Source organism: Bufo bufo, chromosome 1 (assembly GCF_905171765.1).
Source record: "Bufo bufo chromosome 1, aBufBuf1.1, whole genome shotgun sequence".
Classification (NCBI taxonomy): Eukaryota; Metazoa; Chordata; class Amphibia; order Anura; family Bufonidae; genus Bufo; species Bufo bufo.
The window spans coordinates 16,890,433-16,909,187 of NC_053389.1; the positions used below are offsets into that span (position 1 = coordinate 16,890,433).

Sequence of the window (18,755 nt, forward strand, 5' to 3'; positions counted from 1 at the left end):
TGGATATATATGCATACGTCTCAATCGTTCCTCAACAATCCCCCTGTTGTCGGAATATAATACGACAATATAATGGGGGAACGGGTTGAGATATATTTGCCCCCCTTCAACCCCATCTTTGGTGGAAGTTCAGGAAGAACTGTAGTGCACACTGATCTTTAGGTACTTAGACATCCCCAATCCAGCTTCCTCCGACCTGCCCTTCACCGTAACCTACTCCTCCGTCCACAGGATACACCGTCTTCTTCTTGACATCTTTAGGATACCACACCCCCACAGTCTCTCGGTAATTCTGCCTATCTTCAGGTATCTTCGTCCCCCCCAATTCTGGAGGGGGTTCACCCTTACAGTCTTTAACTGGCCTTTCTTTAACATTCTCTTGGTGTCGGCCACCCCCACTTTGGAGTGACCACACCCCCACAGTCTCTCGGTAATTTTGTCGATCTTCAGGTATCTTCGCCCCTCCAATTCTGGAGCGGGTTCACCCTTACAGTCTCAGTCCCAACTTTCTATCCAACGTCTGTTTCCATCTTGATGGGTGCGGTTCTCCCGTGGACAGATTAATAGGTCTTTACAAGGCAGGTCAGACTCTTAAGCGGTGATGTCATAGTATTTAAATTCTACTGCGGAGAACACCTCCGCCACACTACACATCCAGCCCTTCCCTTAAGAACTTCACCGTTCCAGGGTTCAAGGTGGCAAATGAATGATGCCTGTCCCTGTCGTGACCTAACCTTATCCCCATTCACACAAAATACATGTCACATCCCTCCCAACACCACCAAAATCATTATATGTATGTGTACCCATAGAGACTCATGCAACCTGGCATCTCTCTACACCTCCAAAGACACCGGTAGGTCGTAGACCCCCGTGTCAATGGGAAACGACTATAGGATGCAAATGTGTACAGCCGAATTATAACTCACCGCAATGCGTTGGGCGAGTTTCCCTGGGTATAGGCTGTCACACATTTGTACCTAGAGTGTCCATGGGTACGCAATCAACCGACAAACACAATCAATAAATGTACAATACAATGTGCTATGGGGTTTCAGGGTAGTACAAGTTATACGTCCCGAACCCTCATAGGAAACAAAGTGTGTCCATACAATATCTGGCTTCAGGAACAATGTTAGCGTTATGTCCTGAGCCTCCTCCTCTGGATAGTTCTGTAAAGTTCTGTCTGGTTCTGGTGTATTTGGTCAATAAGTCCCTTGACCCTCCAATTACGATGACCAGAACCAGAAGAAGTTTCACTGGGTGAAACAAGTGATAAGTTCTTCCACCCGAACGTCTCCCAAGTCTTCCTCCAGAGCCTTAAATAATGCTCCAGCTGGATTGTGGCACAGTCTTCTCTAGAACACCTCTAGGCAGAGGTCGCTTGGTTGCGAAAATCCAGTGGGATCCTCTGGAGCTTCACAACAGTGTCAGGGGGAATAGCTGGCCTCTTCTGTGGCATCTCCTAGGTTTTTCTTCCGCTCCATATAAAATCACACCTATGGCAGAAGAAAACACCAGGCGCTCCCAGGGGAATTTCTCCCCTAACAGTGCAATTAAATGTGAAAATTCCCAGCACCAATACCTTTGACCCATGGGTAGAGAAAGGTATTGGGCTGCCCTTTATCTCACAGGACCCCTCGTTATCCCAACACTGGTGTCTGAACACCCTACCTTCAGAGGAGCGTGTCCTCTGTTGCACATCCCTCTGCACCAAGAGATAAGGATGGCCACCCTACTAGGTTAGGATAACTGGAGTTCTGTGGACAAAGCACCATCTTGTTATTGATGGCACCGCATCCCTGTCCACTCATGTGTACCCAGGCTGACTTCCCCCTGTGATCCCGTCTTGTGGAGGCCTGCAGAACCAATGGCATAGTCATGCCCTGGCTCCCCAGGACCCCACAACACCAGAACACAGTCCACACTCTGCTGCCAAACACCCTGCGTCCAATCCCTATCAGAGCTGTGCTGCCTGCTCGGACTAGAATTAAGTGCGCAGCACAACATTACACCAATGTTGTCTGTCAGCCCCAGTCCCCAGCGCAACACAGCCCTACCGAAAACCTGGAGCACAACAGCGCTATCTGTATCGATCTGAGACCCTGGTTGCCCAGAATAATATCACATCATCCTTTGTGTGCTGCATGGAGAAGGTCCTTATGCCTTCTCCCGACCAGCAGGATTTCCCGTGTGATATTATCTGCTCGCGAACCTATACGTTCTCGATCCACAGTATAACACTGTTCCACTCCAAGGGGACACAGAATGAAACAAAGATAGCAGACGGGACTTACAACACTACATAAATCAGCATGGTAGAACACATCCGTAGACAAGGACTACCACCATCAACATCAAGAAAAACTTACAAACAGATAACAAAAACACACAACATGGACATACACAGGGAACAAACGGTGTAACAAATAGTACAGGGGTGTCAAATGTTGCCTAGCCTAGCTTGGCCACTCTGACCCCTCAGCAGCTGGTGATGCTGCCGAGAGGTAACCCCGTTATGGCCAGGCTGACTAGACCCCACTGCACAATTTGTTACCTGGCTGATACTGTTGGACACATTGCAATTACTTGGACAAGGGCAATTCCTTGCAAAGTGTCTGTCACGGGGTTCCGAAGGTGCACTCGGTCCCCCATTGCCCGCAAAACTGTTGCTTAGCTTTTGGAATGAGGTTCTGTGTTTGACCTCATTCCCAGGGCGGCTTTACTAGCTGGGTGGCTCCTTGCTCCTAAGTCTGCCTTGAGCGCCAAACTGATCACTCGGTGCTCGACTGGTTGGTCTGTCGGTCATGTGACGCTGGCCACGTCACATGACCCTCACTCCCCACTATAAATACAGGCAGCCTGCTGGCTACAGGTTGCCTGTTAATTTCTAGGTTCCTGGTATTTGTTGGACTGCTGAATACTTACCTGATCCTGTTCCTTGACCATCCTTTTGCCTGATCCTCCTGTACTGCGCATCCGTCCTGGTATTGTGACCTCGGCTCCCACCTGACTACTTTCTTAGGACTCCTCTTGTACTTCTCTGCTCTCCTGGTATTTATGACCCCGGCTTCTCCTGACAATTCTCTGCTTGCTCCATTTGTACTTTGCAGCTTTCCTGGTATTGACTCGGTCCGTTCACATCCTGTTGTTTGTCTGTCTGTCATCCCTGCACTTACTCCAAGTTAGGCATTGCCGTCCAGTTGTCCCCTGTCATTAGGACTCGCGAGGCAAGGCCAGGGGTAAGGGTGGAGCGCAGTGGTCACTTCCCTTCCCCCTGTGTGTGTGTGTACGCGACCGTTACAGATTAACAGGCCCAATAACCACTGTATTATGAATCCTCTGGTGACCCTGACTGACTATGTCTCTAATCTGACGCAGATGGTGCAGGAGTTAGGGGAAAAACTCAGCTCTTTTGAGTTAGGGCAAGGCTCTTCCACTCCTCAGGCCTCCAGTCCACATTTTGAGCCCCAGATTAAGCTCCCAGAAACCTTTTCTGGAGACCGGAAGAAGTTTCTCTCTTTTAAGGAGAGTTGTAAACTTTACTTCCGTAGGCGCCCCGTGTCCTCTGGCCCCAAGAGTCAACGCGTGGGCATTATCATTTCCCGATTACAGGGTGATCCCCAGGTCTGGGCGTTCTCTTTACCTGCTGGCGCCAGTTGTTTATATTCTGTGGAGGGGTTCTTTCAGGCCCTAGGTACCCTCTATGATGAACCAGACAGGGCTCTAGTAGCCGAGATGGCTCTAAAGGCACTGGTTCAGGGCAATTTACCAGCGGAGGATTATTGCACCCAATTCAGAAGGTGGTGTGTCCCCTCAGGATGGAACGAACCAGCCCTGAAGAGTCAGTTCAGGTCAGGTCTGTCTGATAAATTAAAGGATCTTCTGGTCAGTTATAAACTTCCAGAGACCTTAGAGGAGATGATGACCCTTGTTGTCCGACTTGACCGACGGGTTAGAGAGAGACGACAGGAACAACAGTTCTCTTCCCAGATGGTGGTCCAGCCAGAGGCCTATCCCAGAGACAATGCTGAGGTCTCCACCGAGGAACCCATGCAGGTTGGCATGACCCGAGGGAATCTTCGCCGCAGACGTGGAGATTCTGACCATTGGATCAACCAGTGTCCTAAGAAGGTCCTCTCTGTCAAGTCTCGCAAGGCAACCTAAAGACCAGGTACACCCTGAATTTTCTAAATGTAAGATTTCGGTACCCATTACGATTTCTCTGGGAGTAGATAAATGGGCGGGTAAGGCCTTTATTGACTCTGAGTATGCTGTTAGATTGGGTATTCCTATGTTTGCCTTACCAACTCCTATCCATGTCATGGCTTTTGATGCTACTCCTCTTATTGGTGGTACGGTGAGCTTATGTACCTCGGAGATTTCTCTAACCGTGGGTGTGTGCCACTCAGAGAGATGTTCGCTTCTAGTCCTGGAGAACCTACCTGCTGAGGTGGTACTAGGGTTGCCTTGGCTCCGACTACATAACCCCACTATAGATTGGTCCAATGGGGAGTTGGTGAGATGGGGGCCTAAGTGTGACTCGTGCCTGTCCGTGGTACAGGCTGGGGTCTCAGTAAAGTCTGATAGTTTACCCTCTGTTGTTAGAGAATATTCTGATGTATTCTCATCACCAACCCCAGAGGTTCTACCCCCCCATAGACCTTATGATTGTACCATAGAGCTAGTAGAGGGGGCCAAGTTTCCTAAAGGACGAATTTATAATCTTTCTATGCCCGAACGCAAGGCCATGGAAGATTATATTAAGGAGAGCCTTGGTAAAGGGCATATTAGACCTTCTGTCTCTCCTATGGGGGCGGGGTTTTTCTTCGTTAAGAAAAAAGATGGTGGTCTTAGGCCATGTATCGATTACCAGAGATTAAATAAAATCACTGTCCAGAATAGATACTCCCTCCCATTGATTCCGGATTTATTTAACCAGGTCCTGGGGGCAACCTGGTTTTCCAAAATTGACCTGAAAGGGGCATACAATCTAATCCGAATCAAGGAGGGAGACGAATGGAAGACGGCGTTCAATACTCCGGTAGGACACTTTGAATATCAGGTGATGCCTTTTGGACTCAGCAATGCCCCAGCTGTGTTCCAAAACTTCATGAATGACATTCTTAGGGAATTCTTAGGTAAATTTATTATTGTCTATCTTGACGACATTTTGATATTCTCTCCTGACTTCGAATCCCATGTGTCTCATGTTAGACAAGTATTAGAGGTGTTGAGGGAGAATCAGCTATCCGCTAAACAAGAGAAATGTGTCTTTGGTGTGCAGGAGATTCTGTTTCTAGGGCATGTTCTGACTCCTCACGCCTTCAAGATGGATCCTGGTAAGGTACTAGCAATTAAGGAATGGGTAAGACCATCATCCTTAAAGGCCTTACAACGGTTCTTAGGTTTCGCCAATTACTATCGTAAATTTATTATGAATTTTTCCGTAATTGCTAAACCGTTGACCGACCTTACTAAGAAAGGGGCGGATTTGGAGAATTGGTCTACTGAGGCCATTTCTTCATTTGAAAAATTAAAAAAGGCATTCAGTAGCGCTCCCATTCTGATCCAGCCTGATCAGGAGAAACCTTTTATTGTGGAGGTGGATGCGTCCGAGGACGGCGCAGGAGCAGTCCTTTCACAAGGTCCTGCCAGCCTCACTAATCTGAGACCATGTGCCTTCTTCTCCAGGAAATTCTCTCCCACGGAGAGAAACTACGACATAGGGAATAGGGAGCTGCTGGCCATTAAATGGGCATTTGAGGAGTGGAGGCATTTTCTGGAGGGGGCAAGGCATTGTGTAACTGTTGTCACTGACCATAAAAACCTTATGTTTCTCGAGTCTGCTAAGAGGTTGAATCCCCGTCAAGCCAGATGGGCTCTGTTTTTTACTCGTTTTGATTTTTCCATCACGTTCAGGCCGGGAAGTAAAAATGTGAAGGCGGACGCATTATCTCGGAGCTTCCAGGCTTTTCAACCTACTGAGGTACCACCTGAATCCATCCTACCAGCAAAAATCTTCTTAGCAGCTCTTACCCAGGATATCTCGGCTCGCATTAGGTCAGAACAACATCTGGCACCGGTATCCACCCCAACAGATAAGTTGTTTGTTCCTGTACAATTTCGTCTCCAGCTGTTGGGTGAGTGTCACGATTCTGCCTTTTGTGGACATCCGGGTGTTGAGGGCACTAAGGATCTGGTTTCTAGATCTTATTGGTGGCCCACTCTAACTAGGGATGTCAAGTCCTATGTGTCAGCCTGTGAGGTTTGTGCCAGGTCCAAGACACCTAGGACTCGCCCTGCTGGTAACCTACGACCCCTACCCATTCCCAGTAGACCCTGGTCCCATATCTCGATGGACTTTATAACTGACCTACCGCTGGCGGAGGGTAAGACTGTAGTGTGGGTAGTGGTGGATAGGTTTAGCAAGATGGTCCATTTCATTCCCCTGTCTAAACTCCCGAATGCCAAAACCCTGGCGTCTATTTTTGTGAAAGAAATTGTTCGATTGCATGGTATCCCGGAAAATATTGTTTCGGACAGGGGTGTGCAGTTTGTGTCCAAATTCTGGAGAGCCTTCTGTCAAAGATGTAAAATTTCGTTGTCTTTTTCTTCCGCCTACCATCCTGAGAGTAATGGGCAGACTGAACGCCTTAATCAGTCTGTGGAACAATTCCTGAGGTTGTATGTTGCTGATGACCAGCAATTATGGGTCTAATTCCTTCCATTGGCTGAATTTGCTCTGAATAATCGTGTCAATTCTTCTGCTGGGGTCTCCCCTTTCTTTTGTAACCATGTTTTTCATCCCCGTTTTCATTCTGGGTTATCCGTCTCCTCCTCTAACCCTGAAGCTGATAAACTCTCCTCCGAACTGTGCACAGTTTGGGCCCTGGTTCAATCGAACCTAGAAAAGGCTCAATGTTCTCAAAAACTCAAGGCCGATAGGAGACGTTCAAGGGGGGTAAACTTTCAGGTTGGGGATAAAGTATGGTTGTCCTCCAAGAATCTATCTCTCAAGGTAACTTCTAAAAAATTTGCTCCTCGTTTTATTGGACCATATAAGATCACGGAAGTGATTAACCCGGTATCTTTTAGGTTGGAGCTGCCTGAGTCATTCCACATTCATAGTGTGTTCCATAAATCTCTGCTTAAAAAATATTTTGAACCGGTAGTACCATCAAAAGCCTCGCCTCCGCCAGTTCTTGTTAATGATGCTGTCGAGTATGTGGTGTCTAAAATAGTGGATGTCAGGAAGGTGCGTAATTCCTTGCAGTACCTGATTCACTGGAAGGGGTATGGACCTGAAGAGAGATCTTGGGTACCTGCCAGGGAGGTTCATGCTCCTAGACTTGTTTGTAAATTTCATTTAGAACACCCTGAAAAGCCATCGCCTGAAGTCTTGGGTCCGGTGGCCCCTCGTAAAAGCGGGGGTACTGTCACGGGGTTCCGAAGGTGCACTCGGTCCCCCATTGCCCGCAGAACTGTTGCTTAGCTTTTAAAATGAGGTTCTGTGTTTGACCTCATTCCCAGGGCGGCTTTACTAGCTGGGTGGCTCCTTGCTCCTAAGTCTGCCTTGAGCGCCAAGCTGATCACTCGGTGCTCGACTGGTTGGTCTGTCGGTCATGTGACGCTGGCCACGTCACATGACCCTCACTCCCCACTATAAATACAGGCAGCCTGCTGGCTACAGGTTGCCTGTTAATTTCTAGGTTCCTGGTATTTGTTGGACTGCTGAATACTTACCTGATCCTGTTCCTTGACCATCCTTTTGCCTGATCCTCCTGTACTGCGCATCCGTCCTGGTATTGTGACCTCGGCTCCCACCTGACTACTCTCTTAGGACTCCTCTTGTACTTCTCTGCTCTCCTGGTATTTATGACCCCGGCTTCTCCTGACAATTCTCTGCTTGCTCCATTTGTACTTTGCAGCTTTCCTGGTATTGACTCGGTCCGTTCACGTCCTGTTGTTTGTCTGTCTGTCATCCCTGCACTTACTCCAAGTTAGGGATTGCCGTCCAGTTGTCCCCTGTCATTAGGACTCGCGAGTCAAGTAGGCAGGGCCAGGGGTAAGGGTGGAGCGCAGTGGTCACTTCCCTTCCCCCTGTGTGTGTGTGTACGCGACCGTTACAGTGTCCTTTGTTCCCACACCTGAAACGCGTGACTTGGTTTCCTGTCCTGTGTGTTTTGCAGTGTCTCGCTATGTGACCTAGGCCACCACATGCAAAACATCTGATGCTTTCTCTGCATGACCCAGGTCCATCTACACTGCAGCCGTGCTCCCTTCTCCTGAATTGTACCATCCTCAGGGACGCACTCTTCACCACAGTTCTTTTTCCCAAAGTCAGGGAAAAATCTCTGTTAGTCTGGACCGGCTTGACCTGATGATTAGACCGGTCACAGACTACTCTCCCCCCTTGTGGCCCTGCACAGGGCAACATTTTGGGAGATTCCGACCCTGGCTTTACGGAAAAAGAAAGGGCCGGCACCAACTTGATGATAACCTGTTGCATGCCAGACATTAGCTGGGACCTTACAGCAACCTCAGCCTTCAATTTGGCTACCGTCACATCAGTAGAGGCAGTCTGCTCCTTGAAGGCCTTGACCTCAGTATAAGACTGAGTCAACTTAGCTTCAATTTCCTCCTTCTGCCTCTGCAGCTCTACTAACTGTGACTCTATCCTAGCCACCTGCGCATCTCGGTCAACAGTAGACTGCACATTCTCTGCCAGCTGTGCCTGCAATGTCGAAACCTGGTCCGAATTACTGGCACAGCACTGGCAGTGAATGGCCGGAGGAATTGTCTCCGTTGACTGAGACACCAGCGCCACTTCCTTTGGCTTACAGATGCTAGCCTCAAACGTATGAACGAGTTTGGCTAGCATCCGAAGCCGTTTGGTGGCCTTGTTCAACACCGTCCGTTTGTTAACACAAAGCTTGTCATAACTACAAGCCTGTGCCAACAAATCGGACCACAGCATTTCTGCTGACTTGTATGTAGTGGGGAGAATGGGGTTAAATGTGCTGTGTTTGCTCAAGTGTTGCAGTGTGGGGAAGTCCATACTCACCGTATGATGAGCGTCCATTTTCTCCTTGGGGCCGTACCTCTTCGTCCTTTCAGCTGCTTGGAAGAAGTCCATTTTCCCGGATCGCTTCTTCCCCAGCCGGACTTGTACGCCGCTCCCACGAAGATGGATCTCCTTCAGTGACGTGTGCTCTTCACCCTTGCAATCACTTGAGCGATGCTTGTTGGTGCTGTACTTTTCCGTGTCTTCTTCTCTTACCCCAGCGACGGTGACCGTGTAAAGCAAATACAAAAATATTAATAACAGAACAATTATAGATTCTCTGCTGAAGATTTTGATCTGCGCCTGGTGCTGTGAGAGAGTCGCGCTACCCGTCCGAATTATCAGGTCCTAGACTCTCAGACCACTGACCGCGTCTCTCTTGCCTGATAACTGACAGTGTAACGGACCTCTAGCCTCCAAACCAAACACAGATTTCAAAATCTAAGCAGTGGGCCTGGCTCGCCAATGTAAAGGGAGAATATTAATCACCAATATTTATGCAAATATCGATAATTAATATTCATAAATGGGAGGAACCATCTAGTCATAACTCCGCCCATTTATGCCTTTATATAATAATAACAATACTTTCGCTATGCTCTACACTGATCGCTATGCTAGCTGCATGCGCCTTACTAACTCGCTACCGCTAACAAGTACACGCTACACAAAAGGGTACAAATATAACGGTATTTATTACACCACGCAATACATTAACAATACACTACGCACGCAGTACACTACAATACACTACGCACGCAGTACACTACAATACAGCACTAAATATACAATCCTAAACTACACTACACATTCCCAATTCCACCCATAAACTATCTATACAGTTCACACATACAAGTATATAACAACCCACCCCACCTGACTATTCACTGTCCCTACGGGGTATGACGAAGGGTTAAAAGGATTGTTTGCAGAGCAGAGGACATGCTCTACAGAACCAGGGAACCAGGGTAACCACCAGGGGTTAATCAGGGGTGTATCGGGTTCCAGGGGTCAGTAGGGGATCAGGGGATATAGGGTTTGGGTTCCAGGGAACAAGGGGTGCATAGGGTAGGGTTACCAGGGGTTCAAGGGTATCAGGGACCAGGGCACACAGGGACCAGGGTCCATAATGGCAGGGAAGGGGTTATATCAGGGTTGTAGGTAAGGGACCAGGGGTACCAAGGGGTGTCAGGCAAGGGACCAGGGGTACCAAGGGGTGTCAGGCAAGGGACCAGGGGTAACAAGGGGTGTCAGGCAAGGGACCAGGGTTAACAAGGGGTGCGATACTTAAGGTCGTCCAGGGGTCTGCTCCGGTAGCGCAGGACGCACTCTCCTGGGTCCTTCAGGAGGGGGCGGCCAGGCACTTCTGTCGAGCGCCGATCGCGCTCTCCTCTTAAGATATCGGGGTCCCGGTTCTCTCTCCTGCAACGCCGGACGCGCTCTCCTTCTGAAGGGGGGGGTAAGGGCTGCAGGGGTCAGGCTCTTCAGCCGGAGCTTCCGGAGTGCAGGACGCGCTCCTCTATAAGGTGGGGGCCCTCTCCTAACCTCCAGAGTGCCGGGGCCGCCGGATATTTATCCCCCCGGCGGCCCGCACTCCCGCGCCACCAGTGGGCGCGCGCGCGCACACACCACAGGACACGTGGGCCGGCGCGGTGAGATGACGTCACCGCGCCTGCCCGCGCGTCCCTGCACGCGCGCCGCAGGGCCGCGTGCACTTGCTGACAGGCGGGAGATCCTTTGATCTCCCGCCTGTAGCTCCCAGCATTCCGGACATCGCAAGGGTAATTGCGATGCCAGAATGCACATAATAGAGTGAGCGGAGGTATCTCCTCTCTCTCTATTATGCCTAATTATCTCCAGCAGGACTGCAGATAATTAGAACAAAAGGATTCAAATTCTATTGAATTTGAATCCTTTTGAGGTCACCAGAATGACCGGACCTTGTCCGGTCATCCTGGCGCCTTCACCCAGATTACATCAATGTAAATGCTTGGGGCACATTTACATTGATGCATCTGTGTCCATGTAAGGGGGGGGGGGATTTATATGGTATGGGGATATGACAAGGGGGCATAATATGAATATACATGTGTATCGATGCTTGGGGCACATCCATACACATGTATACATTAATCATACATTCTAAGGGGGATTATATAAGGGGCCACATTCATATATATAAGGGGGCACAGATAATAAGGGGCACATCACAAGCCCCTACATTATCAGGGGGCACAAGCCCCTACATTATCAGGGGGCACAAGCCCCTACATTATCAGGGGGCACAAGCCCCTACATTATCAGGGGGCACAAGCCCCTACATTATCAGGGGGACGGCTCCCAGGGGACACATATTTCCCACAGGGGCCAACATGAGCCCCTGGGGATCACCATGGGCAGACGTGCGCAGATGCTGGGCACATCTGCGCACATCGTCCCATGATGCTATGTCTAATGTATGCACATATATACCCAACATGCCCGCACGTGTTTGCAGGCATGCATGGATATATATGCATACGTCTCAACCGTTCCTCAACAGGCGTCATCGCCACTGGCCATGTTGGTGGAGTACTCGAAACAGCGCAACAGGGCACACAGGTCTCGCATGGAGGCCCAGTCATTGGTGGTGAAGTGGTGCTGTTCCGCAGTGCGACTGACCCGTGCGTGCTGCAGCTGAAACTCCACTATGGCCTGCTGCTGCTCGCACAGTCTGTCCAGCATGTGCAAGGTGGAGTTCCACCTGGTGGGCACGTCGCATATGAGGCGGTGAGCGGGAAGGCCGAAGTTACGCTGTAGCGCAGACAGGCGTGCAGCAGCAGGGTGTGAACGCCGGAAGCACGAACAGACGGCCCGCACTTTATGCAGCAGCTCTGACATGTCGGGGTAGTTGCGAATGAACTTCTGCACCACCAACTTCAGCACATGCGCCAGGCAAGGGATGTGCGTCAAACCGGCTAGTCCCAGAGCTGAAACGAGATTTCGCCCATTATCGCACACCACCAGGCCGGGCTTGAGGCTCACCGGCAGCAACCACTCGTCGGTCTGTTGTTCTATACCCCGCCACAACTCCTGTGCGGTGTGGGGCCTGTCCCCCAAACATATGAGTTTCAGAACGGCCTGCTGACGTTTACCCCGGGCTGTGCTGAAGTTGGTGGTGAAGGTGTGTGGCTGACTGGATGAGCAGGTGGAAGAAGAGGAGGAGGAAGCTGAGTAGGAGGAGGAGGAGGAGACAGGAGGCAAAGAATGTTGCCCTGCGATCCTTGGCGGCGGAAGGACGTGAGCCAAACAGCTCTCCGCCTGGGGCCCAGCCGCCACTACATTTGCCCAGTGTGCAGTTAGGGAGATATAGCGTCCCTGGCCGTGCTTACAGGTCCACGTATCTGTGGTTAGGTGGACCTTGCCACAGATGGCGTTGCGCAGTGCACACTTGATTTTATCGGACACTTGTTTGTGCAGGGAAGGCACGGCTCTCTTGGAGAAGTAGTGGCGGCTGGGAACAACATACTGTGGGACAGCAAGCGACATGAGCTGTTTGAAGCTGTGTGTGTCCACCAGCCTAAATGACAGCATTTCATAGGCCAGTAGTTTAGAAATGCTGGCATTCAGGGCCAGGGATCGAGGGTGGCTAGGTGGTAATTTACGCTTTCTCTCAAATGTTTGTGTGATGGAGAGCTGAACGCTGCCGTGTGACATGGTTGAGATGCTTGGTGACGCAGGTGGTGGTGTTGGTGGTATATCCCATGTTTGCTGGGCGGCAGGTGCCAACGTTCCTCCAGAGGCGGAGGAAGAGGCCGAGGCTGCAGCAGCAGAAGAGGCCGGGGCGGCAGCAGCAGAAGAGGTAGCAGGGGGAGCCTGAGTGACTTCCTTGTTTTTAATGTGTTTACTCCACTGCAGTTCATGCTTTGCATGCAGGTGCCTGGTCATGCAGGTTGTGCTAAGGTTCAGAACGTTAATGCCTCGCTTCAGGCTCTGATGGCACAGCGTGCAAACCCCTCGGGTCTTGTCGTCAGCACATTGTTTGAAGAAGTGCCATGCCAGGGAACTCCTTGAAGCTGCCTTTGGGGTGCTCGGTCCCAGATGGCGGCGGTCAGTAGCAGGCGGAGTCTCTTGGCGGCGGGTGTTCTGATTTTGCCCACTGCTCCCTCTTTTGCTATGCTGTTGGCTCGGTCTCACCACTGCCTCTTCCTCCGAACTGTGAAAGTCAGTGGCACGACCTTCATTCCATGTGGGGTCTAGGACCTCATCGTCCCCTGCATCGTCTTCCACCCAGTCTTGATCCCTGACCTCCTGTTCAGTCTGCACACTGCAGAAAGACGCAGCAGTTGGCACCTGTGTTTCGTCATCATCAGAGACGTGCTGAGGTGGTATTCCCATGTCATCATCATCATCAGGAAACATAAGTGGTTGTGCGTTAGTGCATTCTATCTCTTCCACCCCTGGGGAAGGGGTAGGTGGATGCCCTTGGGAAACCCTGGCAGCAGAGTCTTCAAACAGCATAAGAGACTGCTGCATAACTTGAGGCTCAGACAGTTTCCCTGATATGCAAGGGGGTGATGTGACAGACCGATGGGCTTGGTTTTCATGCGCCATCTGTGCGCTTTCTGCAGAAGACTGGGTGGGAGATAATGTGAACGTGCTGGATGCACTGTCGGCCACCCAATTGACTAATGCCTGTACCTGCTCATGCCTTACCATCCTTAGAACGGCATTGGGCCCCACGAAATATTGCTGTAAATTCTGCTGGCTACTGGGACCTGAGGTAGTTGGTTCACTAGGAAGTGTGGCTGTGGCAGAACGGCCACGTCCTCTCCCAGCACCAGAGGGTCCACTAACACCACCACGACCATGTCCACGTCCGCGTCCCTTATTAGATGTTTTCCTCATTGTTCCCGTTCACCACAATTTAGAAAATGGCAAATTTGGGAATAGTTTTTCAACCCAGAACAAAAACTGTGCTTTTACGGTCACTACAAATAACTTGACCAGCTCAAACAGTACAGATTTGGAGGAATATAAATGTCATGCCTATTTTTTAGGCGCTGGATGACAGGCTCAACTTGCCCCTTATGTAGTATATGGCCAAAAAATAACCACACTATTGATGGTTAAATACACTTGGTGGCAGCTTGTGCTGGCGCACCACAAGCCACAAAATGGCCGCCGATCACCCCAGAAAAAAGTGATATAAAAACGCTCTGGGCAGCCTAAAAAAAGTGAGCAATTCAATATCAGCACTTCAATGATCCACAGCTGGAGATCGATCACTGAATTAATTCTTTTGGAGGAGTTAATCTGCCTAATCTCGCCCTAACGTCGCAGCTGCAACCTCTCCCTATGCTTGAATCAGCAGAGTGACGTGCATCGCTACGTGACCCAAGCTTATATAGAGGCTGGGTCACATGCTGCACTGGCCAATCACAGCCATGCCAATAGTAGGCATGGCTGTGATGGCCTCTTGGGGCAAGTAGTATGACGCTTGTTGATTGGCTGCTTTGCAGCCTTTCAAAAAGTGCCAAGAAAGCTCCGAACACCGAACCCGAACCCGGACTTTTACGAAAATGTTCGGGTTCGGGTCCGTGTCACGGACACCCCAAAATTCGGTACGAACCCGAACTATACAGTTCGGGTTCGCTCATCCCTAATCCTGATGCATCCTGAACGGATTGCTCTTCATTCAGAATGCATGGGGATAAAACTGATCAGATCTATGCCGGAAAAGTAAAACGTTAGTGTGAAAGTACCCTTAAAATATATTTCTAAAATTCTACATTTAAACAATAGTAAGTTTTCTGATGACACATTTTTTACCCAGTTAGTGCTAAGATAAGGCTAGTTTCACACGAGCGAGTTCACTGCGTTGTGGCGTGTGTCTGCCAGAGCTCCCGTCCTGACCTACAGTAGCAATGATAGGATTGCTTAGCATTAGATTGATTTATGATGCCATGTAACCCTTAGAAATCTGGAATGTATTGTATAACACTGACGGCATTATGTCAGTCTTATACAATACATTCCAGAACTCGAAGGCCTCTTTCACACGGGCTTCGTGTGTGAGGGCCGTAAAAGATGCTGGTGCGTTGCGGGAAAATGCGAGATTTTTCTGCGCGAGTGCAAAGCGATTTAATGCGTTTTGCACGCGTGTTAGAAAAATCGGCATGTTTGGTACCCAGACCCAAAGTTCGGATTTGGGATCGGTGTTGTGTAGATTTTATTATTTTCCCTTATAACATGGTTATAAGGGAAAATAATAGCATTCTTAATACAGAATGCTTAGTAAAATGTCCATTGAGGGGTTAAAAATAATAAACAAATTTAACTCACCCCATCCACTTGATTGCGTAGTGGATCTCCTCTTCTACTTTCTTCAGGACCTGGCTAAAGGACCTTTGATGACGTCACTGCACTTATCACATGGTCCATCACATGGTCCATCACCATGGTGATGGACCATTTGATGAGCGCAGTGACGTCATCAAAGGCCCCTTAGCCAGGCCTTGAAGAAAGTAGAAAGAAGAGGAGATCCACTACGCAATCAAGTGGATGGGGTGAGTTAAATTTATTTTACTTTGTCCCTCAAAGGACATTTTACTATGCATTCTGTATTCAGAATGCTATTATTTTCCATTATAACCATGTTATAAAGGAAAATAATAATCGATCGTATCCTAGAAACCGTGCGTGAAAATCACTTGGTTGCGGATGCTTGCGATTTTCACGCAGCCCCATTCACTTCTAAGGGGTCTGCGTTGTGTGAAAAACGCACAATATAGAGCATGCTACGAAATTAACGCAACGCACAAGTGATGCGTGAAAATCACCGCTCATGTACACAGCCCCATTGAAGTGAATGGGTCCGGATTCAGTGCGGGTGCAATGCGTTCACCTCACGCATTGCACCCACGCAGAATTCTCGCCCGTGTGAAAGGGGCCTAAGGGTTACATAGCATCATAAATCCATATAATGCTATGAGAACCCCGACAGTGCTGGGAGGTCAGGACAGGAGGTCTGGCACATGCCGTGAGGTCAACGAATTGAACTTGCTCATGTGAAACCAGCCTTAGGGCTCTTTCACACAGGCGTCGCGTGTGAGGGCCGGACAAGATGCGGGTGCGTTGCGGGAAAATGCACAATTTTTCTGCGCGAGTGCAAAGCGTTAATGCGCTTTGCACGTGCGTGAGCAAAATATGCATGTTTGGTACAAAGACCCGAACCCGGACTTATTCACAAAAGTTGGGGTTTTGGATCGGTGTTGTGTAGATTTTATTATTTTCCCTTATAACATGGTTATAAGGAAAAATAATAGCATTCTTAAAACAGAATGCATAGTAAAATGTCCATTGAGGGGTTAAAAATAATAAACAAATTTAACTCATCCCATCCACTTGGTCGCGTACCGGATCTCCTCTTCTTTCTTCAGGACCTGGCTAAAGGACCTTTAATGACGTCACTGCGCTCATCACATGGTCCATCACCATGTTGATGGACCATGTGATGAGTGCAGTGACGTCACCACAGGTCCTTTTCAACAAAAAAGAAAGAAAACATGCCAGGCTGAGCGTTCAAGTGGATGAGGTGAGTTTATTCATTGTTATTTATTTTTTAACCCCTCCATCACTATTGTACTATGCATTCTGTATTCAGAATGCTATTGTTTTCCCTTAGAACCATGTTATAAGGGAAAATAATAATGATCGGGTCCACATCCCGATCGTCTCCTAGCAACCATGCGTGAAAATCGCACCGCATTCGCACTTCCTTGCGGATGCTTGCGATTTTCACGCAGCCCCATTCACTTCTATGGGGCCTGCATTGTGTGAAAAACGCACAATGTAGAGCTTGCTGCGATTTTCACGCAACGCCCCAGTGATGCGTGAAAATCACCGTTTATGTGCACAGCCCCATTGAAGTGAATGGGTCCGGATGCGTTCACCTCACACATTGCACCCACACAGAATTTTCGTCCGTGTGAAAGGGGCCTTAGTGTGCCAGCAAATTGCGGTCCGCAATGCACAGGCACTGACTATGGGGCCGCCGCATGCGGATCGCGGACCCGTTCACTTGAATGGGGTGCGCAATCCGCATCCGACGGTCCGCACCGCAAAAAAGTAGTACATGCACTACTTTTTAGCGGTGTGGAGGCATGGACAGAAACCCCACGGAAGCACTCCGCGGGGTTCCGTGCCTCCGTTCCGCACTGTCCTTCCGGACCCATTCAAGTGAATGGGTCTGCATCCGTGATGCGATGCCTCATTCACACGTCAGTGTTCGGTCAGTGATTTTCATCAGTGATTTTGAGCCAATACCAGGTGCGGCTCTGTAACGGACCGTTTCAGCAGACAAGGGGTTAAAATCCATTTAGGCGTTAAGCCCCTTTCTGAGAGACAGGCACAGCTACTGCAGGATACACCAAACTCCCGAACTGGATACAAAATAGCACTCCAAACTGGAACCTCACGAATAGCTGCTAGCAGACGAACAGGGATCAGCTTACACTTCTGGCAATCGGTCTTCTAACAGCATACAGTGAATCCCCCCAATAACGAGACAAGGCTCCGTGTTGAGGGTCAAGCAGTGGTCTGACTGTACTTCAAGTACAGCCTCTTTTATTCATAAACCACAAACATAGTACTGCCCACAGGGGTTTGAAATACAACCAATCAGTAATTTACAACACATACAATGTAACTACAGCAACCAATCGTTCACACCCCCAGAGGACCAGAATGAAGACTGTGACATAGGACAAATACAACATATCCCCACAATGCATCATGGTCTCCTCCTCTCTGTCCCGGAGACAACCTGAGGGAGATCGCCAATACACATGTGAGGACAACAGAACAGACATCACCATTTAAACACACAATGGGACAATGGCACAATAGAAACACACCCAGCATTTTCCTCCCAAGCTGACAAGTTACACTTATTATAAATTGTTACAACTTTGTGAGTTTACATTGGCCATACATATAACTTACATCAATTTAAACAGTATAACTTAAGGACAAACCTATCCAAAATTCACTTGAATAGGTTCAGGGGTTTAAAAGTTAGTATATGGCCCATAATCCAGGGGCAAGAGGCCAGCAGCCAGTCCTCTCCAAAACCCAGTGGCGAGGTTGGTTTTGCCACAGGCTCTAAACCCAGAACAGGAGCAGATCTTTCCCTTATATATTAGGTCTGTGGAGGCTTTAATCCTGGTTTTGGTTCACAATCACTGATGTGTGAATGAGGCTTTAGGGTGAAAAGATCTGTAAATGCAGCTAATCAGACAATCCTGTGACTAATCCCTATCTTTTCTTATACAGATTTTGTCTGTGGACAGTTCCCTGGATATAAGATAGAAACAAGTCCATCGGTGACGGTGCAGCGAGGTCTCTGTGTCCATGTTCCATGCTCATTTACCGTGCCCAGTGATGTACGGTTATCTATATCTGCCACTGGTATTTGGTTTCTTGCACACAATGGAGTTGGATACCCTGTTGCTTCCAAAAATAATTTTGATCATCAGACATTTGGATACTTCTTTCTGACGGGAAATGTGTCTAGCGGAGACTGCTCATATTCCATAGAAGACCCACCGCCTATATATAACACAATATATTATTTTAGAGTTGAAGATGGATCCCTAAAGTTCACCTATCAGGATATCCACCCTTATGTGAACATAACCGGTGAGTA

At 49.0% G+C, this 18,755-nt stretch overlaps 1 protein-coding gene across 2 annotated transcripts in view; it reads left to right on the forward strand.

Moving 5' to 3' along the window:
- LOC120991972 (sialic acid-binding Ig-like lectin 8) overlaps positions 1-18,755 on the forward strand; it is a 115,908-nt gene that overhangs the window by 20,840 nt on the left and 76,313 nt on the right. For both annotated transcript variants that reach the window (XR_005776888.1, XM_040420736.1), the window contains exon 3: positions 18,383-18,748. Coding sequence is in view for 1 of the 2 variants with exons in the window: in XM_040420736.1 (XP_040276670.1) it covers positions 18,383-18,748 (366 nt within the window). In the remaining variant the exon portion in view is untranslated. The remainder of the gene's footprint in view (positions 1-18,382; positions 18,749-18,755) is intronic.